We start from the raw sequence: 27,461 nt of genomic DNA, 5'->3' as shown, positions 1-27,461 counted from the left end.
TTTGAATGTTAACAAAGCCTGTGGCATATTGATATGGGGAGAGGAGGGAAGAAGACTTGTATCTAGTTCTTGAAATGTCAGCATGGTTAATTTCTTGTTTTATCCTTTTTAAAAAACGGTTTTCTTTAGGTTTTTAAATTTATGAAGAGTATTCCCCACATTTTTGTCTGTGTCTCTTTTATTACTCTCCTTTTCCTTCTTCACTTAGTGTCTTTTATTATTATTAGTTATAGCAACCATAGTAAGTCTTACAGTAACTCTTCTGCAACACTAGAATAAGGTAGCAAGAGGTACTTGTTGAAAGTACTCTCTTCTATGTGTTCTGCAATTATATCACCTTTCTCTTATTTTTCCTATTCTTTTATATTTTTTTATTTGTTTTCTCTAGGTCTTCTATTTCTTTTCTTTCCATTTCACTGCCACAGGCGTGCCATTTACCATCAGCATTCCATAGATATTTTGTATTCCTATTCTGTATATAGAGCTACCAAATTATTCCAATAGCTGCCAGAGGCCATAAATATCACATTGGGTCAGATTGATAATTTGGATTCAAGAACAGTTGAAGTTTTTAATTTAAAAAAAAATTCTGGCTGGGTACCGTGGCTCATACCTGTAATTCTAGCACTTTGGGAGGCCAAGACAGGTGGATCAGTTGAGCCCAGGAGTTCAAGACCAGCCTGGGCAAAATGACAAAACCCTGTCTCTACAAAAAATATAAAAGTTAGCTGGGCATGGTGGCACATGCCTGTAGTCCCAGTTACTTGGGGGGCTGAGGCAGCAGGATCACCTGGGGAGGTTGCAGCTGCAGGGAACTGTGATTGTACCACTGGACTGCAGCCTAGGTGACAGAGTGATACCCTGTCTCAAAAAAACAAAAAACAAAAAACCCAATTAATCAAAGATGTTTAATGTAGGAAATTTGGAAGAAACAGAAAAGGATAAATAAAAAAATAAAATTACCTAAACTTCTATTACCACTTAACAGTTAACATTCTAGTCTTTTTTATATGAATATGTTTAAATATATTCTACTGAATATATTATGTAATTGTCTAACCTTAATTTTAATGAAGGTTTAATTAATGTTTAATTTTCTAATAATTTTTAGCTCCTACTATTATAGCACACAGATATACCAGAATCTGTTTATTCAAATTCATAATAGTTGTTTTTAACTTTCTTTTTTTTTTTTTTTTGGTTGCAGTTTTCCTTCTTATACATCTTTGATTATTTCCTTAGGTCTAGTTTTTGTAAGTGCAATTAACGTGGTCAAAGGGAGTAAGAACTTTTTGTTGGCTTTTGATATTGCTAAATTGATCTCCACAAAGCGTTCACCAGTCAAAGCTCTTACTTGTGATGTTCAATGTGTTTGTCTTACTGTATGATCTCTACTCCTAGGCATTGTTACAAAACAAGTCAGAAACCAGCAAATACAAGCCTGTCATATTTTTCGATTTTGAAGATAGAAATTATCTTTTCTTCTAAAATTTTCGATTTCTCACTTTTTACATTAACTTTCATTGATAAACCTTCTTTATGCTTCTTTATTATAGGAAATTATAGATTTATTCAGTCTCTTATGGCTGTGCTTAGCAGCTCTAGGTAGATCAGTATAATCATAAAAATAAAATAGCTACTCAAAATTAGGCATTAGTGCAGGATAACAGTCATTATGCTGGATGCTTTACAAAATATAGCCCATTTAATCCCCACACAAATTCTGAAGGTAGGAAATATTATTCTCATTTTACTGAGAAAATATTGTAAGGCACCATTTATTATTCACCTTTGTGTTTGTGGAGTCTGGCCAAGTACCTGGCACATTCACACAAATTGGTTTGTTAAGTGAACATTAGATAAATATTTTGTTAGCTTATTTCATGTTTTAGAGTCTTCTCCAGATATATTATGATAGCAGATATAGTAGAGTTAACATGGTACCAGTATGTTGACCTTCACTGTCATTTATTGAAGGAAACATGCAAGTCCAAACTAGAACAGGGTGGTTTTATTATGTGTGAGGGAATGGAATGCACCCCAAGTGGCTAACCAGCAATCCCCAAAATTGAATTTTTGTTCTGACAAAGAATTCTTTTGGGTGTCCTCTGAGCTCAGTGCTATGGTTGCACAATATCCAAGATTATAAAAACTGAAAAATGTTGACAGTGTCCAAACAACCAACTCAAATCAATGATACCCAAATATCATATAGACATTAATCTCTTTATGATTTTACAGTTTCTTTGTTTGTGATAGTATCCAGATTGCCTCAGAAATAGAGGTCTCACAAAAATTGAACAGCATTTTGAGATCAAATTTTCTGATTTTTGCACTTTGCTGCTTGGTTCCAAATGAAAATAGAACAGAATGAAATGGATCAAAAGCCAAATCAAAAATATTTTTTTTCCTTTGTGATTAATTAATACCTACAAAGCACTGAAATGAGAGATGCTAGTAAATGGTATATGTTATTATTGCTTTGACTCTGTCAGTTTTATGACCTGTCCTTTGCTTTCAGATTGATTTCTTACAGTGTATTCAGAATTATGTGAATTAGGGTTCTTTTTAATGTAGAATGCAATTTTAATTATTGGCTTAATAGCTTAAAAGGAACAGCCTTAAACAGTGTTGCAAATTCTTTGTCTTGGAAGCTGGGAACTGTTCAATCTCTGAAACAGCGATCATAGGATAGTCTCATTAATCATTTAAGCAGGCAAAAAAAAAAAAAAAAAAAAAAAAGAGAGAGAGAGAGAGAAACAAAACAGAACCATAAACGCTAAACATTTGTTGAGACTATGATGTTGCAATGGTAAATTTAGAGATGAAAATAATTTCATTTTTAAGAGACCACATGGAATTATTATAGCTTAATGGTGATGTAATTGTGGATACGTGTTTAACAAGTTGACTATGATTGTTAAACTACTGTGTGGTTCCTTTTTTTTTGTCCCTAAGATGCCATCAGAAGTGGATACACATTAATTAAATGTCCTCAGAGATTCTTTCCTTCTTCTTCATTCAGTTTTATAAGAGGGAATAATGGTTCCTTTTAAGCCGAGTTAGAATAAAATGGTTTATTTATCCCTCTCCTCTGTCCCTCCACCTCTGTACAGCAGTACATCTACTACTGTGATCTTCTGCAGGACTGTATGATACAGGTGATGGAGGCTCTTTGTTCACCGGACTTTTTTTTAAAAAAAGTTATCTATGACAGAAATATCTTAATGTCCGAAATAGTCCTTTAAATCAATTTTTAAGGGCAACAATTTGGTAGAACATTTATTTTGATAACAGTTTCAGAATTGTATAATTCAAAACTAGAAAGGATTAATCTAGATCAATGAGTTGAATGTTTGGGAAGTCTCAGATGTGGCTATATGGATTTTCATTAAATGTTGGATTTAAATATGGGAGGAATGTGTTAGGAATTTAAAACATCATGTCAGCTTGGGATTGTGAACTTAATTAAAAGCATTACTTTAGCCGGGCATGGTGGCTCATTCCTGTAATCCCAGCACTTTGGGAGGCCAAGGCAGGCAGATCACTTGTGGTCAGGAGTTTGAGACCAGCCTGGCCAACATGGTGAAACCCCATTTCTACCAAATATATAAAAAGTTAGCCAGGGGTGGTGGTGTGCACCTGTAATCCTAGCCACTCTGGAGGCTGAGGCAGGAAAATCTCTTGAACCCAGGGGGTGGATGTTACAGTGAGCCGAGATCATGCCACTACACTCTAACCTGTGTGACAGAGCGAGACTCCATCTCAAAAAAAAAAAAAAAAAAAAAAGGCATTACTTTAATTCTTTCACCTTCTTATCCATTAATAATACATGTAAAGACATTTCAGGTTTTATTTTGTATGTAATAATCTTAGACAAATTTGTCAGACTTTGGGCTCTGTAAAATGTCAATGTTGTATCTGATAAGTAGAGTTTAGGTTGAAAGAGCAATTACAATTCTGGCAACATTTTGATTCATCATCTTTGAAATTTATGTTATTTAGGCTTTATTAAAGTATGGCTTCTTGCTCATCTTCTGTGTACCTTTTCCTCCCTGCCTTTGCCTGGGCCCTACTCAGCATAATGGAAATGTCTCCACCAAGCTAGTAGCAGGCTGAGCCATCATTGTGTGGGGCGGCTATAGTTTTCTCCATGTGGTATTTATCATTGAAGATCTTGGTGCTTTTTTACTTTTTTAATACTAAAGTGTTGTATTTTAGAAACAAGCAATAGATTGACACTTACATAGCTTTTAAGTGGTATAATGAATCGATAATATATTTATTACAGCTCTTAAAATAGAGTTTAATAAGTTTTTGGAAATTTTTTCTGAAGTGATAAAGTCAGTTATGATCATGTAGAATGACTATTTTGATCACATGTAGTGACTTGAAATCTTAAAATGCATTTGATTACTCAGAACTACCCCACATCTAGAGGTCTATAAATGAACTGTTTTCAAAACCACATCAGTTATTGTCACATATTTTAGCAGTGGCATTCCTATGGTACATTCTTGAGTGATTATAAATGAGCATGAGAAGTTCATTTCTCTTATTTTTCTTTTATGATTATTTTTCTAGTTAAAAGAGTGAGTATAAATTTTAAAGAGTATATAACCTTATTCTTCTACCTATTTGGAAGTGAAATATTTTAGAGTCCTAATGATGAACCCAGTTACTTCTATTAAAACTTAGGTATGGGGCTTTATGGAGCTATAATTGATTTGGAAAATTAGACAGTATCACCCCCATATTTCTATTTTCTTGATGACAGAGAGCAGCAATATTCTAGATGAAATGGATCTTTACTCTTTTGATTCTTACCAGTTGCTTCGTCACAGCTGGTATCTGTGAAGATGGAATCTGTAGCAGAATTCAGCTGAGAGATAAAATTGCTCAATCAGCATTCAGACAGTAATAAGTAGATATGATTTTTTTCATTACTTTATGAATTTTACTGATAATTTTTTATTAAGTTCTTTGTTTCTATTGACTGTTTTACTGAAAATATATCAGTTTGCAATTGATTTGATAGGGAAAAATATAATGTGGTTCTCAGATATCTTCTGTCATTTAAATTTTTGAAGTGATTTTCAGAAACCAGCTGAAATTTATCTGAGTAGAATGTTGTAAATGATCAAATAAACCTTTTAAAATGATTCCAGATATCATATAGACAACATTTGTACCATTCTCAAAAAGTTATGTGGATTAAACTCTCACAGCTGATAATTTGGCTCTCCAGGCAATGAATCGCTCCCTGGCTAATGTGATTCTTGGAGGCTATGGTACTACTTCAACAGCTGGTGGAAAACCCATGGAAATTTCCGGCACACATACGGAAATCAACCTTGACAATGCAATTGATATGATTCGAGAAGCTAATAGCATTATTATTACACCAGGTAAAGAAAAAAAGCAAAAGCAAATAACCTATAAAGCTGTTATAATTGATGACGTTAAAATTTCTTATAATAGGAAAGTAGAATTGAGACTTCTTTAGTTTTGAAAATATGATGGAAACTTAATAGCACTTCTATGATTACTAAGTGAAAAATACTGAGAATTCCCAGTTTAAGTTAATAATCTGGAGATCGCATGGTAATTCTATAAATTCTTACAGTGGGTTCTAGCCATGTCTTTCTGTGATTATGTGTACATGTTTACATCGTTTTCGAGTCTTTTTTTTTTCTCATTGGTAATTTTTGGGCCCATTGTCAAGACTGAATTAGATATAGTATATGAAAATCTTTAGCCCACTCATTAGAGTTGCTCAATAAATGTTATTCTTTTTTCAAAAATGATTATTTAAAAAATCATCAAGAATCATGTGGTTTTCAACAAAATGAGGCAATGTGGCCTGGTAGAAAGTGCTTGGTTTGGAGTCACGATACCTCACTTTTGTTCTTAATTAAGAATTCTTAATCTACGTGACATTACCCAAGTCGTTTAATCTCTCCAGGCCTCAATTTTCTAGTTATCTGAGTTTTAGCTCTTCACTGTTACCACAGAATACTGTGGTATTACGGGTAATACATTGGTTTCAGATTAAGATTTTAACACTATCATGTTATCAAATGAGTTTTCTGTAAAGAAAATCTACTGATTTGACATGTGAGTAGTTTACTAGTTAGTTATGTACTGAAATAAAAATAGGAGACATTAGCTGAGTGGAATGTTACAGTGTAAACTTTCTCAACTTGGGACAATATCACTTTTTAGGGGCATTTGAAATAGGTGTATTTGGGTTTTTGGTGTCCAAAGATGGGACTGCTACTGTCAGTTAGTGGATGGAAGCAGATAAACGAAATGTACTGTAATGTGTGGGGCACTGCTGCATAATGAATCATCACACCCCAAGTGTCATTGGTCTTACCTGTTGAGCAATGCTGTTCTGGAGTGTAAAGGTGAAAAGATGTAGAGGACACAATCTATTTCCTCTAGGCATTTTCCATCTAATGAGGAAGTCAGATAGGTAGATCAGTAATGCAAGGTGGGTTATGATAAGGGCTAAACTGAACTATGTGCACAATTTTTTGATCACAAGAAACCTATGAAGGTTTGTAGGGAGATGAGGATTTGTTTTTAGGCCTTAGAGGATAGATGGTGTTGGGATGGGAGAAGCCAGTGGGAATAGCTTGAGCAGAGACTTGGCATTTGAAAAAATGGGGATAGAAAAGTGGGGACAGATGTGAGATTCATTGTGCAGGTAGAATGGACAGAAAAGGCGGTGAAGATGACTGAAGTTCTTCATTATACCTGTAATAACATCAGAAATATGGAAACAGTTTTTGGAGTGTGGGGAGGAAATTTTGAGTTCTTTTTTTGAGATACTAAATTTGAGGTGGAGATGGGACAAGAGGCATGTTATACTGGGGCTCAAATGACAGGTCAAGCTTGCAGACAGATTGGGAATCACCAGATGGTTGTTGAAGTCATGAGATAAGCTGAGATTTTCAAGGAGATTGTGTGGGGCAAAGTTAAAGCCCTTTGGAAGCTTTGTCATATAAGCGGAGAAAAGAAGGAGATAAACTATTGAAGGAACTAGAGGAAGAATAATAACAAAATTAGGCTGGGACAGGGGACTTCAGTGTCATCAAAGCCAAGTATGAAGAGAGTTTAAAAACACAAGAGAGAGAGATGGAGAGAGACAGAGAAAGAGATGAGAGGGAACACCCAAGGGGTATGTGCAGTGTCGGGGTCGGGGGTGCACAGTGGTATTAGACACTACAGAAGATTGAGGAGCAATCATTACACTTTCAGTTTCAAATATAGGGCAATATTTTTAAAAGCCAAGCTGATAAGTTTGCTTTCATTTCTAGTCCTGTTAAATGATTGCTTCTCTTGGCATAAACATGTGTTTTGATCAAGAGAGAAGTTGTACTTCATGTAATTTCAAAATAAAAAACACATTCTTCTGTGTTCTTAATGTTCCTTGCAGGCTATGGTCTCTGTGCAGCCAAAGCTCAATACCCCATTGCTGATTTGGTAAAGATGCTCACTGAGCAAGGCAAAAAAGTCAGGTAAGCGTTTGCAGTGGAGAGGCTTGCAGTGTGTGTAAAGATGTGTGTGTGGAGAAAAGGAAATAGAGTGGACCCTTGAACAATGTAGGGGTTAGGGCACTGACCCGCCCATACAATTAAAGATCCATATGTAACTTTTGAATCTCCAAAAACGTGCCTACTAATGGCCTACTGATGATCAGAATGCTTACTGATAACATAAACAAAATGTGTATCCATTAACAAATTTTATGTTATATGTATTAAATAGTAGAGAAAGGAAAATGTTACTAAGAAAATCATAAGGAAGAGAAAATATATTTGCTATTCCTTAAGTGGAAGTGGATCATCATAAAGGTTTTAATCCTTGTCTTTATGTTGAATGAGATGAGAAGAAGGAGGAAGAGGAGGAGTTGGTCTTGCTCTCATGAGTGGCAGCGGCAAAAGAAAATCTGTGGATAAGTGGACCCTCGCAGCTCAAACCCATGTTGTTCAAGGGTCAGCTGTAGATGGCTTCTGAAAAAGATGACTATTTCTTAAAGTGGTGTTTTACATATGTAATCCTAGGTAAAGAAGTTAAGTTGTTAACGAACAAGCCATATTATGGTCTTAGTCTTACTATTTAGATTTTGCTGTCTCTGGATTAGCATCAACTCAAATATTATTGACTCATTTTAGAAAAGGAAAATTTGTTATTCCAAATTCTTGAATATTTATTAATGGGGAAATCAGAAGTCTTGTTTCTCTGTGGTCTGATTTGAGGAAAGAGGTCAAACGAAGCATTTTAAGTACATCAAGTTGTATCTTTTTGGTTTCTGGTCACACTGAATAAAGACAAAAGGTCTTAAAAGAGAGGCCTTGAAGAGCAAGATCAAGTAATAAACCTGTGTGCTGGTTACTGTTTTGCTGAGTTAGCTCTCATATACTCAGGGTGGAAAAGGCTGCTGAAAGTGTTCTTTTCATAAAGCTATTCATGTTTTGAAATATGAATCAGAGCAGCAGCTGTTCCTGCCACTTGCCATTTGGGCATTGGTCTGCTCTTGGGAGGATATTAAGCAGAATGGCAAAGTTGAGGGACTCTGTTTTACTAGCTTATTCTCCATGATGTTGGATAAAGGGTTTGAGGAACGTACAAATAGGGCCACTGGGTGATGAATGTGGTGACCCTCAGGGTACTTTGCATCTGTCCTGCTCACCTTTGGGTCCCCATTCTGGAACTCTGATATTACTTAGGAGTCAGAGAAGAGATCCTATGGAGTTATCCCTGGTAGGACAACTGCTGCCTGTTTTGTGGGGAGGCTGGTTCACCAGCAGTTGCATTGATGTGACACTGTAAGTCAGAGAGACAAGGTAACTCATTAAATAGAATTAGTTTGTTTACCAGGATGGTAATGTTTGTGGACAAAACTGTTAATTTCTGTTCATAAAAGTTTTAGACATCAACCTTATGCTTTTGTCTAGAGACAAAAGCATCATCTGATGAGAAAATAAGCCAAACAATGTTCCTAGAGCCAGCCAGAGTACTTGTGCTGGACTGGATGCAGAATCCTAATCTCTGGCTGGAATGTCCCAGCTACTAGTAGTGGTGAAAGAAACTTAGATGATGAAATCAGGGGGCTACCTTAATTGTATTAGTGTCAGCAGTTATGTCAGCCGCACTTTTATTTCTTCCTTCCTTTCTTTCCTATGCTTCTTTACTTCTCTCACTCCTTCTCCACTCCTTCCTCCAATCTATAGTTTGTGTTTCTCAAATATATAGAATCAAAATACTATTTTGTGGTGGGACCAGCATTTCTGTGATGTGATTTTCATGTTTATTGAGAATCTTAGATGAATTGAAGATAGACGATGAGAAAAGTCATTGACTTTATTTTTAAATTTTTACATAAGAAGTCTACTTTTTAGTTACTTATTCCAATTTTTACATAGGATATTAAGCTGTGCTTTTTAAAGCCATCATTTTGCTACTGAGAACATTTGTAGGCCTGCAAGTGGAAAGGATGTGTTAAACAACGTTTTATGATTTTCCTAAAAACAAACTTCTTTCTCTATTCAGTCCACATGTGAAAAAATCTAATGTATTCGTAATGCCCTCTTTCACCACATAAATGTTTAGGAGATGAGTGGCAATCATAATAGAGAAAGAAAAATGCCTTTCATGTCTTAGTTATCCTTAGGGAAGGGAAGGATTAATTTGACATACCTCTCTTGTAACCCGTTGATCAGCCTAGGTTAAACAGACATCTTGGAAAATCAGTCCAGTGTTAAATAGGTGGATGTGGAGTGAAGAGCATCATGACTGTAGTGCATCTTGAAGGAAGACAGGACCTTAAGGGAAATGTCAAAGGAAATAAGAGAGATGGGAAAAATGATCTGAAAGGAAAAAGGATAAGACAAATGAATTTTTTGTTTCTGATCTGATTAAAATTAGAATTTTATCTATGAGGACATGATATAAACTACTGTTGTAGGATGATTTCTGTGACACTGCTTGGGAAAAGTAATTATTTGATGAAAGGTTTATGAGAAATATTTAATTATACATATATGAATACTTTTTCAGTTCTACATTTTTTATTGAAGTAATTGTGTAAATAGGACCAAAGACTTTTCATGAGAGAGCTTTTCATTGCTTCACATAATTGTTAACATAGTTCAAATACTTCTATAAATTTATTCATAATTTATTATGTAGGATCAGAGTAAGATTATTAATTCAGTCTAGTTTCTCTATTTGTAAGTTATTTATAGTCATCTTTCTTTCATATTAAAGGTGAAATATATTAACATATTATAGTTTTTTTACTATAGTATGTTGAATTTTCAACATAAACTTTGTAACAAATTATGTAAATCTTCCATTTGAATTAAATGGAAAAGGACTATTCTTGCTAAAATGATGACAGTAGATCATCATATTTTTCTGTGTGAATTTTTTTTATTGAAAGAGATTTGTAGAAACTTTGTGATTTTCTTGCGTGTGTTATCTTTTCACAGGAGAAATGCAAATTTTCTTTATGAAGTTAGGAATATATATATATATATATATATATATACATAGATGCTAGCTTTTTTCCTTTTTTTTTTTTAAGGGGCAAATGTCTGTTTGAACAAGAGATGGCTGTAGCAGTTACCTCGTATTTTAATGAAATAAATCTGTATTTACAGTTTGCAGTAATTTAGTCCTTTCATCACTCTGTGGAGCTCCCACGGTGTTCATTGAGTACAGCTGCTGGGCCTCTGGAGTTAGTAGGTCTTTGTGCCTCAGGACCCCAGCATGCCTAGCATCCAGATGTGGTGACATATTCACACACATCCCCTGTGGAAATGTGCCAGTGTGGACATATGATTGTCATCAATTAGTTACGCCCAAGTGGTGCCAAGAAAAATTGCATCTGTCATACAGTCTGTCTGGCTTCAAGGCCCATGATTCATTTAGAGACACTCCTGTTTTCCTTTACTTTGGCCATAGTCATAACATGCTCACGAACTAAGATTATATAATGAAGCACATCACATTGCATGACAAGAAATCATTTTAGAATGTCATGAAAGTTCACTGGCTTAGACTTTCTTTAGTGGCCAAGATATCATTTGCTTCCCAGTAGCCCAGAATGCCTGTATAGCTTACCTAACTTCTACTTGATGTCTAAAAGGATTTTATGACAACAATCTTATGACGTAAGAGCCACAGATATTTTTTATTTTTCCTTCCCAATTTTTGGATTGATTATATGATAGGCTTTTCATTGTAAGGCAGAGATAGTGTTCCCATTGAGTAATTAGAAAGGGGTAGAATATGCCTGTAATCCCAGCACTTTGGGAGGCTGAGGCAGGGGGATCAGGAGGTCAGGAGATCAAGATCATCCTGGCTAACATGGTGAAACACCGTCTCTACTGAAAACACAAAAAATTAGCCGGGTGTGGTGGTGGGCACCTGTAGTCCCAGCTACTCGGGAGACTGAGGCAGGAGAATGGCGTGAACCTGGGGGCAGAGCTTGTAGTGAGCCGAGATCGTGCCACTGCACTCCAGCCTGGGTGACAGAGTGAGACTCCATCTCAAAAAAAACAAAAAAACAAAAAAACAATAAGGGGTAGAATTTTTTTCTTTTTTATAATTAATTACTTCTTGATTTTCTTTCTATAAATCGTTATTGCTTGAATTATCACAGAAGTCATTTGAATTTATTAAATACCTTTCAACTTTTTTTAAAAAATTATTTTTGTTTTTGAGATGGAGTTTCACTGTTGTCACCCAGGCTGGAGGGCAGTGGCATGATTTCAGCTCACTGCAGACTCTGCCTTCTGGGTTCAAAGCAATTCTCTTGCCTCAGCCTGCCAAGTAGCTGGGGCTATAGGTGCACACCACCACACCTGGCTGATTTTTGTATTTTTGGTAGAGACGGGGTTTTGCCATGTTGGCCAGGCTGGTCTTGAACTCCTGACCTCAAGTGATCCGCCTGCCTCAGCCTCCCAAAGTGCTGGGATTACAGGCGTGAGCCACTGCATCTGGCTTCAACTTCTTTGAGTGACTAACTGATGTTATGTATTGCTTTCATGTTAATGTTCTACCACATCCTTCTATTAATAACTTACTGAGAAATTTATTGCTAGGTACTGAGCATACAAGGATGAATAAGTCCAATTCTCAAAAGTTTATAGTTATGAAGAAATCACTATTAACAGATCAACCAATGAATGAATTCCATTTAATGTGATAGCATGCTAAGACAAGTAGAGTATTAGTAAGAATACAAGGAGTAGTAAGCTGTCCAGGAGATATTTTAAACTTTTTACAAGCTGAAATATCTTGCATGTTTTTAAAAATAAATATTTTAATTTATTTTTTATGTACTATCTAAACACATCTAGCTGCCTGTGGTATTTGCAGTCTAATAATATTTTACAGTCTTGTGTAATATGGCTATAGGTTTAAATACATGTTATTTTTACTTAGAAATTGATTCTTTGAAGATACTTGAAAATATAAAATATTTTGTCCATCTAACTAACTGGATTTTGTTGTTGTTGTTGTTGGAATTTCACTCTGTCACCCAGCTTGGAGTGCAGTGGCGTGATCTTGGCTCACGGCAACCTCTGCCTCCTAGGTTGAAGTGATTCTCCCACCTCAGCCTCCCAAGTAGCTGGGATTACAGGCATCACGCTCGACTAATTTTTGTGTTTTTAGTGGAAACGGGGTTTCATCATGTTGACCAGGCTGGTCTCAAACTCCTGACCTCAGGTGATCCACCCACCTTGGCTTCCCAGAGTGCTGGGATTACAGGCATGAGCCACCACATTAGGCCAGGATTTTCCTGATTTTCATGGATAAATATGATTCAGATAAACAAAGTTCAGCCTTCTTGGATTTGTTATGTTTTTGGGTGGAGGAAGAGTCAAGGCTTGCAAATTGGTAAAGCAATAAAGTTACATACTTCTGACGAGAATAGAAACTAGGCCAGTTGAAATTATCTCGTATAGTATTTGAGTAATGAGATAGACATTATTTAGCAGTTTCATGTCAGCTTTGTAATACTTTTATAAAATACAGATCCCACTATTCATATCCATAACCATTCATTGAACAAATAATTATAATATATAGCACTCTTTCCCAGGCTACTGTTGTAGGTCCAGGGGATACCGCAGTGAAGACAACAGCTGAAAATTCCTGGTCTTATGGAATTTACATTAATTAAATAATTAATTGATTAATTAATAGACTTCAAGATAATCTGAATTGGCGATTATAACCCCATTTGTCTCCAATTTCAATGCTACTTGAAAAACCAGAGAACAGCTGTAGCATAGGTTATTGTGTCAGAGTTTCAAGATTATAGCTGCCACTATTTGGCCTTGAATTAGCCAGCACTTTTGGTTTTCTCAAAGAATGTGGTGTGTTTCTTTGCACTTTGCACTGCGGCTGCCTTCTCGAAAAACATGGTGGCAGGATAGTGAGTATGAGTTATTTGTATAACTGGTCAAATGAATGAAACTTTGATGGAAGAGAGGAAAACCAAAGAAAGTATGTGCATTCACTCACATCTATGTTCAACCTATTGTGTGGAGTTGCTAGTAATCTCCCAGATCAAAGATGTCTGTTATGCTCCTAGAAAGTGGCCACCTTCATCCCAGATTGGCTTTATCTTGTCCACAGCATATATTGGTATGGTGGAAAGAACAGAATACTGTGTTAAAGCCTGTGCTTTAGGTGCTTTGTAAAGCCTCTTTCGGTCATACCACTCTAGGACGCATTCCTTATAAACTCTTGTCAGAGGCATTCCTGTGGTCTGAGGAAAAAACTCTTAACTATTGATGAACTCATTGTCACTGACCATCAGGGTGATTTTTGGCTTCTGGTTCTGGTATTAGTTACAGGAAATTCTTTGAGCTTAGTTTTTACAATGAAGTTCATGTGAACAACTAAATAAGGATCTTGCTTATAAATAATTTTCATTTTATTGAGCTCATTAGCCATTACATTCCAAGAGCCATTCAATAGCATCATAAAAATTATTCAGACAGAAAGGTGAAATTATGTATAATTTTAACTAAATCTCTCATATTATAATATGCCAGAATGTAATATTCGAGAGTTAGTTGCAAATTGAATTCTTTCTGATATCATTCTTCATAATCTTGTTGACTATTTAAAAATCAAAACAGTGTCAGTAGTCATGCGGTTTCTATTCTGGGCCTGGTATTTGGATTTGGTTAAGCGATGGAAAAACCAGATTTGGGCACAATCTATAATTACTCTCCTCAGAATGGAAAAGGTAGTTTTGGGACATGGTTTTATAGAGGACTGCATTGATGTTTGCACGAGACCATCTGAGCTGATCCTTCTTACTCACTTCTTTGGGTGGCCTCATGGTCACAGGCCACATGTACGATGGAAAATGTGACTGTAGCCTGTCAAATATTTCCTCATTCACATTCATAAGACAAAGTCTATTATTCAGCATTAGAAAAATTGTTCCCCTGAGATGTTTTCTTAAGCTCTCTTTCATATATATATATTTTTTTCCGAAGAAGGGAAGGCCGTGATGAACAGCAGAATTCAGAAACAGAGTAGCAGTTCAGCCCTTATTTGCCTTCAAAAAAAGAAAAGTACAAAGTGTTCTTTAATTCTGGCTTTTGGAAAGTTCTAGGAAATTAAATGACCACTTTTTTTTCACTAGGAATTGTATGAGTGAATTCATGAGAACTGCTGCTTCTAAGAAGGACTCTGATAGTTTTAGAAATCTAGGTGTTTATTCCTTTGCCTGGAAAGCCTCACCAGAGATGTTGATTCTACAGCATATCTCATTCATTAGTTTTTGTGGACAGCAAGTGCCTCATCAGGATTTTTTTTTTTTTTTTCACTTCTTACCATATTTTCCTTCAGATGGATAGACTAGCCCCACCCAATTGGTCCAGGCCTTTTCGCCACTAAAGATTATTTATCTAACAGAAACAATTACCCTGCTGACACCATGATTTGGAAATTTTTATTCAGAACTGACTTACTAAAATGATTCCTTAATAAGAAAAACCCTTTTCCTTGTACTTTTAATAAGCGTGATTTAAAACTGTCACCAGAAGTTCTGATCAGCATGTGATAAACCAAAGAAACCTGCCTTTTCAGTGAGTCTATCGTATTTTTCACAAGTGAAATGCATAATTAAATGTAAAAAAATACTGAATATAGTAACAAATCATTTGATTACCTCCAGAGACCCTCCTCAGAATGTAACACTGCCACATACAAACAGAATTCCACAGGTCCTTGAGGTATAGCTCATACTAGGGACTCTTTATTGTATCCACAGTAGAATTTCCAACCTGTTTTTGGGACAGAACACTGTGCAAACATTTTTGGTATAATTTCTAAATGAAGAATTCCTACCTTAAGAAGCAGTTGGAAGATTGGAAGATCTTTAAGTTCTGTTTAAACCATTAACGTTTTATGGATGTTTAAATATTTATAGTTTTAAAACAGGAGAAGTTAGTAGATGTTTAACAAATGAGCCTTCTTTTTTATTTTCTGTTTATGTATTTTGCTTACTTTGTCAGCCTCCTAGAAGGTTATCATAACGTATTTAGGAAAATTGTGGGATGATAGTATTGGGAAGGCAGAATTCCAAAATGCTATCAATGTACCTTGTCCTATATCCAGCTTGATTTTAAAATGTAAAACAGAGTAAAATAAGGGAAAGTAACTCTGAACATCTGGAGTATGGACATAAATTTTGCATAGTGACTCACAAAACATGTAAGCAAATTGTTGAAGGTTGTAAAGAGCTTTTTTCAAAAAAATCTGTTAATCCTTGTCACTATTTATAATAGCAAGAAGCTGCAAAATGGAAAAAGTACTCTAAATAGTTTAGAAAGGGGCCCAGTTGTACTTACAGTTTCTTTGTGTAACTGTTGAATTGGGATGCTCGATTTAATTAAACATTCTTAATAGTTTATTGCTGAACTGGGTCTGGATATTTCCATAATACAAGAAGCAAAACATTGTTTGAACAGTTTTGGTAGGATGCATGTGGTGAATGTTTTATATTCTTTAATGGCCTCACATACCCAAGAAAACTTCTGTTAAGTACCCTGGTCAGGACATATTGTCTCCATGGTCTGTGATCATGGAAATTTCTGTTGTTGTGTCCCCTTTAAAACATGTGGTATCTGAAATCTAATGTGAAGTTGAGAAAAACTCTAAAGAATGAAGTTTATGTCATCATATATTATAAAAGAGGCTTTTAAAAAATAGTACTTTTTGAATTGCTTCTTTTTCATATTTTACCAAGTATACTCAGTATTCATGAATAGTTCTTGTATATACTCGTATTTGTTTTTATTCTTCTTTGGTTAATTTAAACGGTTCTGAAGATCAGGTTGTTTCATTTGAGTAGATTTTTCTACTTTTTTTGAACTGTGCCTGGGTCTGTTCTTAATTGATGACTGAAGCCTGAGCTTTTTTATTATCTAATATTCCATGAAAGGCTTTATCGTTTTCATATTTGAGAGAGGAAAACAGCAAATAGTGTTGAATTTTTTTTGCTTCGAGGTAGTGAAGAGATTATCCTAACTTGATCACATTTGTTGTATCTATCAACCAAAGAAACAATACATTTTTTGCCTAATCATATCAGTTAAATGGTTAAAAATGATCTTTTGAAATTTGACTCTATCAAAGTATTTGAATGTTAGTTTTGACCAAGTTCCCAGGGAGCTCAACATTGATAATTATTGGCCTCAATCTAGATTGACTGTATAGTTTTTTAATACTTTTGATGTAGCTGCAAATACAAATAATTTCTGGCTTTTATTGGACTCTATTGATTTTTACTTGCTTTACAAGATAAAAATTGGAAAAGCAACCCAGTAAGTGTTGACTTTAAATCAACATTTGTTTTAATGTGAAAATGTGTGCTTCTTTATATTACGTGATTATTAAAAATATGCATTTATTTGAAAAACACAGATGAACATTTATATTATATGAAAATGTATGTGAACAGGATAATTGCTGTGTACATTTATTGAACACTTATTTCTGCCAGGTGTTGGTCTAAAGCACCTTGTATGAAAAGCTTTTTACACAAACTATATCACTTAAATCCCTCAATAGTCCTCTGAGGAGATTTTATTATCAATCCCATGGTACATGTGAGGGAATGGAGGTGCACAGAAGTAAATTGTTCAAATGCTTTGAACCTGGCAGTGGCAAGCTAGAACTCTGAACTGCTACCCTATACTGCTTTTCTAAATCCTTTCTCTAAAAAGAGACATAGAAAGTATGTAAATCAGTATACTTTATTGGGCACATTGTGTTGTTTAAAACCCCTTCTCTCCTTCTCTCTCTTTAATTGAGTCCCTGCAATAGAGTGGCAGGAACTGATAAATAAGACATGGTTTGTTCCTATTCTCAAGGAACTCTTAGTTAGGAGAGCACAGTCATGTCAACCAGTTATGTTATTGTATAGTAAGAAGTAGATGCATAAAGGAAGAATTCTGAAAGCCCGCAAGATCTTTCTATGTCCTCATTTTAGTTATTTTCCTCTGTAGGATCTTATCATGGTGATGGATAGCTGATTCTTTTTTTAAGCATTTGCATAATAAAAGATAATTTTCAGAGTTGAAAGAGAAGAACTAAAAGGTTGGTAGGCTTTGCATGTTGAAATTCTGGATATTCTTCATGTGATGACGGAACATTGATGAGCTTTGGCCATCAGTTCCGGGAAATTGCTCATCATGGCCAACCAGTGTCTGATACAATTAATTTTAATACATACTTTGGGGATTAGCCAGTTACATGTGCCAGAATTTTTTATAAACTCGCATTGACTCACCAGCATGCATATATATCTCTATGCATTTGACTGTATTCTGTTATTTTTCTCAAAACATTGGCATTCTCTTGTAATAATCTTGCATATGTTTTTTTTTCTGACTTTAGAGTCATAAAGTTTAGTGTAATAAATTACTGTGCAAGTAGATATAAAATGATCGGTCCTTTGGGATATTAGGCATAACATGATGGTTATGTTGGTAATTACTTACCCTTTACAACTAGCTCAAAATTATTTACCCTTTACAACTAGCTCAACAAAAATGTTGTCTTTATGCAGTCTGCAGCTAATCAAGGCATCACAAAAAGAACTAATATTTTTAGAGGTCCTTAATTTCTAATTTGGTCCAAGATACCTCAGTTAAAGCCTCAAGATGGTAGCCAGATGGATTAATTTAAAGGTGACAAAAGCAATATTAAAAACAAATAAAATTAAACAAAATAAGCTGGAATCAAGGAGGGATATAAAATTGAAATCCAACAGTAATCACAAAGTATATATTGGGTTATGTAGCTAAAATAGACGTCCTTGTTCACTGATTTTCAGGACTGGAGAGCTTTGTGGTAGGCAGAATAGTGGTCTCCCAAAGTGTCCACATCTGAATCCCCAAAACCTACGACTATGTTACCTTACACGGCAAAAGGGACTTTGTAGATTTGATGAAGGTGAGGATTTTGAGATGGGGAGAATTTCTCGGATTATTGGGTGGGCTCAGTGTAATCACTAGGGTCATTATAAGAGGGAGGCAGGAGGATCAGAGTTAGAGAAGGAGATGTGACAGTGGAAGCAGAAGTTGGGGTGATGTAGCCCCCTACCAAGGAAAGAGGGAAGACTGCAGAAGTTGGAAAAGGCATGGAATGGAGTTTGCCCTAGAATCTCCAGAAGGAATTTAATTTTTTTTTTTTTAATTTCAATAGATTTTTGGGGAATAGGTGTTTGGTTGCATGGAAAAGTTCTTTAGTGGTGATTTCTGAGATTTTGGTGCACCCATCACCCAAGGAGTGTACACTATACCCAATGTGTACTCTTTTATCCCTTGCCACCCCCATCCTTTCCCCTGAGTCCCTAAAGCTCAATTACCGTTCTTATGCATTTGTGCCCTGAAAGCTTAACTCCCACTTATGAGTGAAAAAATATAATTTTCCATTTGGTTTTCCATTCCTGAGTTACTTCACTTAGAATACTAGTCTCTAGTTCCATTCAGGTTGCTGTGAATGCCATTGTTTCATTCCTTTTTATGGCTGAGATACTACATTTTATTTATCTGCTTACTGATTGATGGGCATTTGGGCTGGTTCCATATTTTTGCAATCAGAAATTGTGCTGCTATAAACATGTGTGCAAGTATCTTTTTTGTATAATGACTTCTTTTCCTCTGGGTAGATACCTAGTAGTGGGATTGCTGACTCAGATGGTAGATCTACTTTCAGTTCTTTAAAGAATCTCCACACTGTTTACCATACTGTATTGTACTAGTTTACATTTCCACCAGCAGTGTAAAAATGTTTCCTTTTCACTACATCCATACTAACCTTTATTATTTTTTGATTATGGCCATTCTTGCAGGATTGAGGTGGTATTGCATTGTGGTTTGGTTTTCATTTCCTTGATAATTAGTGATGTTGAGCATTTTTCCATGTGCTTGTTGGACATTTGTATATCTTCTTTTAAGAGTTGTCTATTCATGTCCTTAGGCCACTTTTAGATGGGATCGTTTGTTTTATTCTTGCTGATTTGTTTGACTTCTTTGTAGATTCTGGACATTAGTATTTTGTCAGATGTATAGATTTTGAAGATTTTCTCCCATTCTGTGGGTTGTCTGTGAACTCTGTTTATTATTATTTTTGCTGTGCAGAAGCTTTTTAGCTTAATTAAGTCCCATCTATTTATCTTTGTTTTTATTGCATTTACCTTTGAGTTTTTGGTCATGAAATCTTCACCTAAGCCAATATCTAGAAGGGTTTTTCTGATGTTATCTTATAGAATCTTTATGGTTTCGGGTCTTAGATTTAAGTCTTTAATCCATCTTGAGTTGATTTTTGTATAAGGTGAGAGATGAGGATTCAGTTTCATTATTTCACATGTGGCTTACAATTGTCCCAACACCATTTGTTGAACAGGGTGACTTTTCCAGACAAAATCTCTGAATTGCCAGAAAAAGAATTCAGAAGGCCAATTATTAAGCTAATCAGGGAGGCACCACAGAAAGGTGAAGTCCAAGTTAAAGAAATCAAAAACATGATACAGGATATGAAAGGAAACATCTTTTGTGAAATAGAAAGCATAAATAAAAAGCAATCACAGAGAAATGTGAAATGCATTGAGTGTCTCAGCAATAGAATAGAACAAACAGAAGAAACAACTTCAGAGATCAAAGGTAAGGCTTTTGAATTAACCCAATCTGTCAAAGACAAAGAAAAAAGAATTTAAAAAAAAATGAACAAAGCCTCCAAGAAGTTTCGGACTATGTTTAACATCTAAAACTAAGAATAATTGGTGTTCCTGAGGAAGAAGAGAAATCTAGAAATTTGGAAAACATATTTGAGGGAAAAATTGAGGAAAACCTCCCTGGCCTTGGTAGAGATCGAGACATCCAAATAACACCCGGAAAAGCTCAAAGAACACCTGGGGAATTCATCACAAAACAATCCAGAAGGAATTAAGGCCTCTCGATATCTTGATTTTTTTTTTTTTTTTTTTTGTCCAGGGAAACTGATTTTGGACTTCTGACCTTCAGAACTCTTAAGTGATAACAAATTTGATTATTTCAAGGCACTACATTTGTGGTAGTTTGTTACAGCAGCAATATGAAACTAACACAGACTTTAAATGTCATGTGGAACAGCGATTCTTAGTCTTACATTCTCATCAGTTAGGTTTTGGGAAGAGCAGTGGGCCTGGTGGGCCTGGGAGAAGCAGGAGATACTTATTGGTGATCTGGATTGGGAAATTAGGAAACATTTTTGGTGTCCAAGATTACTTTTAACACCTGAAAAGAGCACAAATGATTAATTTGAGAGGCAGTTAGTACTGTAGGATTGGGCAACATCATGTAGTTACTCTGCAAATCCTGGACTCCCTCTAAGTTGCTTCTTGCTCTTACTAGTGGTAAGACCATGTATTGAAATCCCTCCCCCACCTTCAATAAATAAAATGCTGTCCCAGCTTCCATAACGGTCTTGATCATGCCCACTGGCAACCATCCTTTGAGTTATATGTAAAATACTCTTGGATTCATTTTGGATTGAACTGGGAGTTACGCATGAAGGCAGATTAGTGAGTCTCTCTCCCTCTGGCCCACAAAAAAGAAGCCTGAAATTTTCCTAGATAAAGATTTGTTTTAAATTGTTAACAAAAAGCTTTTTTTAATAAAAAAAAAATTTAATTCTTTCTTTTACATTTGAATATTTTCTTTTCTTCTATGCAAATAAGAAATATTTGGTCATCTTCTGTGGTTTATTTGAAAATCACAGTTTTGCCTTTTTTTCTGGCCAGTTGATCCAGAATTTTTTTTAAGGGTGTGTGTGTGTGTTGGAGTGCAGTGGTGCAAACTTGGCTCACTGCAACCTCCGCCTCTGGGTTCAAGCGATTCTCCCACCTCTGCCTCCTGAGTTAGCTGGGACTATAGGTGTGTGCCACCATGCCCAGCTAATTTTTGTATTTTTTAAAAATAGAGATGAGGTTTCACCATGTTGGCCAGGCTGGTCTTGAATTCCTGACCTCAGGTGATCCGCCCACCTTGGCCTCTCAAAGTGCTGGGATTACAGGTGTGAGCCACGGTGCCTGGCCAGAGTGTGCTATTTTTAAAGTTTTTAGGTACTTCGTGTTTCTCTTGAACCTCATCCATGTGCCCTCTGATCTTTCAGATCTGTAGTTCTATGAGCTAAATCTAGTTATTTAGCTTCATCATTGGGTTTAGTCAGTGATAGAAGAGTACCTTTAATAACTGGGCGCAAAAGTCTCTGAGTTAATTTGAAATGTTGATTTGAAATTGATACAGTTGAAATACAACTTGGCATTAACTTTGAAAGAAAATCAGTTGATTAATAATGCAATGCGATACTTTAGATGTGTTACTAAGAATCTCTGTTAAAGTGAAATGACTTTTTCAATCTAAAACTTTTTATTTTAGGGTACATTCTTTTGGAAATGATTTTGTTCTATTATTCAAAAATAATCAAATGCTAGGGCCCTAAAATTTAATTATAGGATCTCTGCCTTTGTTGGGGCACAATCTCTGTGCCTTTCTTTGGTTCACGAAATCGTCAGAACATTGACTTAAGGTATTGTCAGTACCTGTGTCCACCAAACAGTGCGGTAAAATACATATTAATAAACTACAGTTTCAATGTAAGTTCTTCTTGGCAGAGATTTGGATGTTAAACTTGGTAAAATCTATTTTGTTAGGTATTTACAAGGAATTGTTATCTGGGGAGAAAACAAAAATATGGACTCTGTCCACATAATTAAATGCCCATTCAGCAAAGTGTACAGGTGGTTAATATTTCTTTTTTTTTTTTTTTTAATTTATTTATTATTATTATACTTTAAGTTGTAGGGTACATGTGCATAACGTGCAGGTTTGTTACATATGTATACTTGTGCCTTGTTGGTGTGCTGCACCCATCAACTCGTCATTTACATCAGGTATAACTCCCAATGCAATCCCTCCCCCCTCCCCCCTCCCCCCTCCCCCCTCACCATGATAGGCCCCGGTGTGTGATGTTCCTCTTCCTGAGTCCGAGTGATCTCATTGTTCAGTTCCCACCTATGAGTGAGAACATGCGGTGTTTGGTTTTCTGTTCTTGTGATAGTTTGCTAAGAATGATGGTTTCCAGCTGCATCCATGTCCCTACAAAGGACACAAACTCATCCTTTTTGATGGCTGCATAGTATTCCATGGTGTATATGTGCCACATTTTCTTAATCCAATCTGTCACTGATGGACATTTGGGTTGATTCCAAGTCTTTGCTATTGTGAATAGTGCCGCAATAAACATACGTGTGCATGTGTCTTTATAGCAGCATAATTTATAATCCTTTGGGTATATACCCAGTAATGGGATGGCTGGGTCATATGGTACATCTAGTTCTAGATCCTTGGGGAATCGCCATACTGTTTTCCATAATGGTTGAACTAGTTTACAATCCCACCAACAGTGTAAAAGTGTTCCTATTTCTCCACATCCTCTCCAGCACCTGTTGTTTCCTGACTTTTTAATGATCGCCATTCTAACTGGTGTGAGATGGTATCTCATTGTGGTTTTGATTTGCATTTCTCTGATGGCCAGTGATGATGAGCATTTTTTCATGTGTCTGTTGGCTGTATGAATGTCTTCTTTTGAGAAATGTCTGTTCATATCCTTTGCCCACTTTTTGATGGGGTTGTTTGTTTTTTTCTTGTAAATTTGTTTGAGTTCTTTGTAGGTTCTGGATATTAGCCCTTTGTCAGATGAGTAGATTGCAACAATTTTCTCCCATTCTGTAGGTTGCCTGTTCACTCTGATGGTAGTTTCTTTTGCTGTGCAGAAGCTCTTTAGTTTAATGAGATCCCATTTGTCAATTTTGGCTTTTGCTGCCGTTGCTTTTGGTGTTTTAGACATGAAGTCTTTGCCCATGCCTATGTCCTGAATGGTACTACCTAGGTTTTCCTCTAGGATTTTTATGGTATTAGGTCTAACATTTAAGTCTCTAATCCATCTTGAATTAATTTTCGTATAAGGAGTAAGGAAAGGATCCAGTTTCAGCTTTTTACTTATGTCTAGCCAATTTTCCCAGCACCATTTATTAAATAGGGAATCCTTTCCCCATTTCTTGTTTCTCTCAGGTTTGTCAAAGATCAGATGGCTGTAGATGTGTGGTATTATTTCTGAGGACTCTGTTCTGTTCCATTGGTCTATATCTCTGTTTTGGTACCAGTACCATGCTGTTTTGGTTACTGTAGCTTTGTAGTATAGTTTGAAGTCAGGTAGCGTGATGCCTCCAGCTTTGTTCTTTTGACTTAGGATTGTCTTGGAGATGCGGGCTCTTTTTTGGTTCCATATGAACTTTAAAGCAGTTTTTTCCAATTCTGTGAAGAAACTCATTGGTAGCTTGATGGGGATGGCATTGAATCTATAAATAACCTTGGGCAGTATGGCCATTTTCACGATATTGATTCTTCCTATCCATGAGCATGGTATGTTCTTCCATTTGTTTGTGTCCTCTTTGATTTCACTGAGCAGTGGTTTGTAGTTCTCCTTGAAGAGGTCCTTTACATCCCTTGTAAGTTGGATTCCTAGGTATTTTATTCTCTTTGAAGCAATTGTGAATGGAAGTTCATTCCTGATCAGGTGGTTAATATTTCTAACAACTACTCTCTGATTATAGATCAGTTTTCATTGACGTAGCTATCAGAGAAAGCACTAAAAGTTTTAATTTTTTTTCTTTCTCAGTTGAGGTAAGAGTAAGGGAACAGGGGCAAACTGCTTTGAGCTGTCTTTAAGACCATGCAAATATCTTGCTCTTCATCAAACATAACTCCCTAGACTGAACATGTGCTGATTTTTTTTTTTTTTAGATGGAGTTTTGCTTTTTTGCCCAGGCTGGAATGCAGTGGCGCCATCCCAGCTCACTGCCATCTCCACTTCCTGGGTTCAAGCAATTCTCCTGTCTCAGCCTCCCGAGTTGCTGGGGTTACAGGCACCCACCACCATGCCCAGCTAATTTTTGTATTTTTAGTAGAGACGGGGTTTCTACTAAACCAGGCTGGTCTCGAACTCCTGACCTCAGGTGATCCATCCGCCTCGGCCTCCCAAAGTGCTAGGATTACAGGCGTGAGCCACCATGCCCAGCCATGCTAATGATTTTTACAGTACCAATCTTTATTATGATGATTGCAAAATGGTCATGTAAAAACCCCATCACATTTATCAGTTCATGGTCTACCACTGTAAGGGAGAGTGCTTCTTTCTTTCTGTGTTTATTTCTTACTGACTTATGAATCTGTTATCAGTATTGATTCCTGGTTTCCCACTTTCTGCACGGGGTTATAATCTATTACTATCCTTTCTATTTTGATATTCAAATAACTTTCTTATTTTTAAACACTTTGTGTCATACGTGCCTTTAAAGCCATATATATGTGTCACTTTTGTGCATTTTGCTTTGTGTGCATCCTTCTTTCTCACATATGCAAAGATTACACAAATTCAGCCCTTTCCTCTTTTTAAAAAAAATTGAATTGTTATTATACTTAAGTAAGCTTTATTTTTTTTTTTCTGGATGTGTTATCTTTTTCTTAGTGCTTTTTTTATTGTTCCTGAACTTGAGGGATTATTCAGCTATCTCCACCATAGAAGACAAAAGTCTGGAACTTGATGAAAACAGTGATGGTTATTTGTAAACTCAGGCACCTTGGAAACTTCCATTCATCATGTCTTTTCTCAAATTCCGGGCCATCAGTAGGCTTGGGAGTATATTTTGGTTATTTCAATATAATGCATTTTCTTTCTAAATCTGTTTTTAATTTTCATGTTTAAACCTGCATATAAAAAGATATTTATGTTTAGATTTGAGGTTTAGAAAAATGCCTCTTATTTGATGAGCATGCACTTTGATTGCTGGAGAAAATTTTTTCCAAATATTTTCTTATTGCCACTGTAAAATATTAAATTTTTTAAGTAGAGATCTCAGCAGAAGAATCCATGTAACATTTTGGAAATGTTTTCTCTGGAGCAGTTTGAAAACAGCTGTGGTAGTACTGAATATAGCTTGTATTACTACATGAAGAGTATGAACATAAATTGTCAGTATTTTGCCTCATTTCATTTGTTGTCAGGAGTGATTGAAACTCTGGTTTGGCACAGATGATGACATTAGAATAGCAATGTTTGGTTAAAAAAATAAACAATCTTGTTTCTAGAGAATTAAAAAAAATTCACTTACGTGTTGAACTGTCTTTAATGTTGCCAAAAATTATAGAATAATTCATGATTGAAGAACCTAAAACCTGCATTAAGATGGTGAGATTGGATAACCACCTAAAACTAATGAATGTCTTTAATTTATTCTCACTTAAGTAAAACTGTCAACAACCCACTGAAGGAAGAGATGCTGGATTCCTTTTAAAATAATCTTGGAGTATTAATAGTTCATTCTGTGCAGTTCATTTTTACTTGCTATCAGTGCTAATAAAAAATACCTATTTAGTCTTTGTCTCCCATTCCTGACATAAAAAAGCTTATAAAGCCCTTGGAATTTCCTGTTGGGGACGTCTTTTGTTATTCACAACAAACCCTGTCAACTATACCTGAGTTTATGCTATTAAAGTGAATTTGGCTAGTTAGGGCTAGCCCCATAGCTTCAGGAAGGGGCTAGTTGCCAGAGGTAAAGAACATGTGACTAGAGGGTTGAATCTTTCAGCCCTACCTAGATGGAAAATTATATAAACAGGACTTCTTTTTTTAACTTTTATTTTAGGTTCAGGGGTACATGTGCAGGTTTGTTATATAGGTAAACTCATCTCAAAGGGTTTGTTGTATAGATTATTTCATCACCCAGGTTTTAAACCTAGTACCCAATAGTTATTTTTGTTGGATCCCTTCCCTCCTCCCTTCTTCTACCCTCAAGTAGGCCCCAGTGTGTTCTTCCCCTCTTTTGTCCATGAGTTCTCATCATTTAGCTCCCACTTATAAATGAGAACATCTGGCATTTGGTTTACTGTTCCTGTGTTAGTTGGCTAAGGATAGTGGCCTCTAGCTCTATCCGTGTTCCCATAAAATACATTATCTTATTCTTTTTTGTGGCTGTATGTGTACCAACATTTTCTTTATCCAATCTCTCATTGATGGGCATTTAGGTTAATTTCATGTCTTTGCTATTGTGAATAGTGCTGCAGTGAACATTTGCATGCATGTGTTTTTTATAGTAGAATGGTTTATATTCCTTTGGGTATATACCCAGTAATGAGATTGCTGGGTCAAATGGTTGTTCTGTGTATAGTTCTTCGAGGAGTTGCTATACTGTTTTCCACAATTGTTGAACTAACCTACAATCCCACCAACAGTGTATAAGCATTCCCTTTTCTCTGCGATCTTGCCAGGATCTGTTGTTTTTTGACTTTTTAGTAATAGCCGTTCTGATTGATGTGAGATGGTATCTCATTGTGGTTTTGACTTGAATTTCTCTAATGGTCAGTGATGTTGAGTTTTTTTTCATATGATTATTGGCCATATGTATGTCTTCTTTCGAAAAGTGTCTGTTCATGTCCTTTGCCCACTTTTAATGTGGTTGTTTGTTTTTTTTTGTTTGTAAATTTGTTTAAGTTCCTTATAGATGCTGGGTATTAGGCTTTTATTAGATGCGTAGTTTGTAAACATTTTCTCCCATTCTGTAAGCTGTCTCTTTGTTGATAGTTTCTTTTGCTGTGCAGAAACTCTTTAGTTTAATTATATCCTATTTATCAATTTCTGCTTTTGTTGAATTGCTTTTTGTGTCTTCATTATGAAATATTTGCCTGCTCCTATCTCTAGAATGGTATTGGCTAGGTTGTCTTCCAGGATTTTTATAGTTTGGGATTTTACATTTAAGTCTTTAATCCATCTTGAGTTAATTTTTGGATATGGCACAAGGAAGGGGTCCA

At 35.8% G+C, this 27,461-nt stretch overlaps 1 protein-coding gene across 6 annotated transcripts in view; it reads left to right on the top strand.

Moving 5' to 3' along the window:
• LOC105487487 (nicotinamide nucleotide transhydrogenase) overlaps window positions 1-27,461 on the top strand; it is a 101,140-nt gene that overhangs the window by 61,357 nt on the left and 12,322 nt on the right. For all 6 annotated transcript variants that reach the window (XM_011750952.3, XM_011750951.3, XM_011750950.2 and 3 more), the window contains 2 exons: window positions 5,249-5,408; window positions 7,445-7,526. In XM_011750952.3, coding sequence (XP_011749254.2) covers window positions 5,249-5,408; window positions 7,445-7,526 — 242 coding nt within the window. The remainder of the gene's footprint in view (window positions 1-5,248; window positions 5,409-7,444; window positions 7,527-27,461) is intronic.

This window comes from Macaca nemestrina, chromosome 6 (assembly GCF_043159975.1).
Source record: "Macaca nemestrina isolate mMacNem1 chromosome 6, mMacNem.hap1, whole genome shotgun sequence".
NCBI lineage: Eukaryota > Metazoa > Chordata > Mammalia > Primates > Cercopithecidae > Macaca > Macaca nemestrina.
Note: the sequence above shows the minus strand (reverse complement) of the source record. Positions and strands in the feature narration are given on the sequence as shown.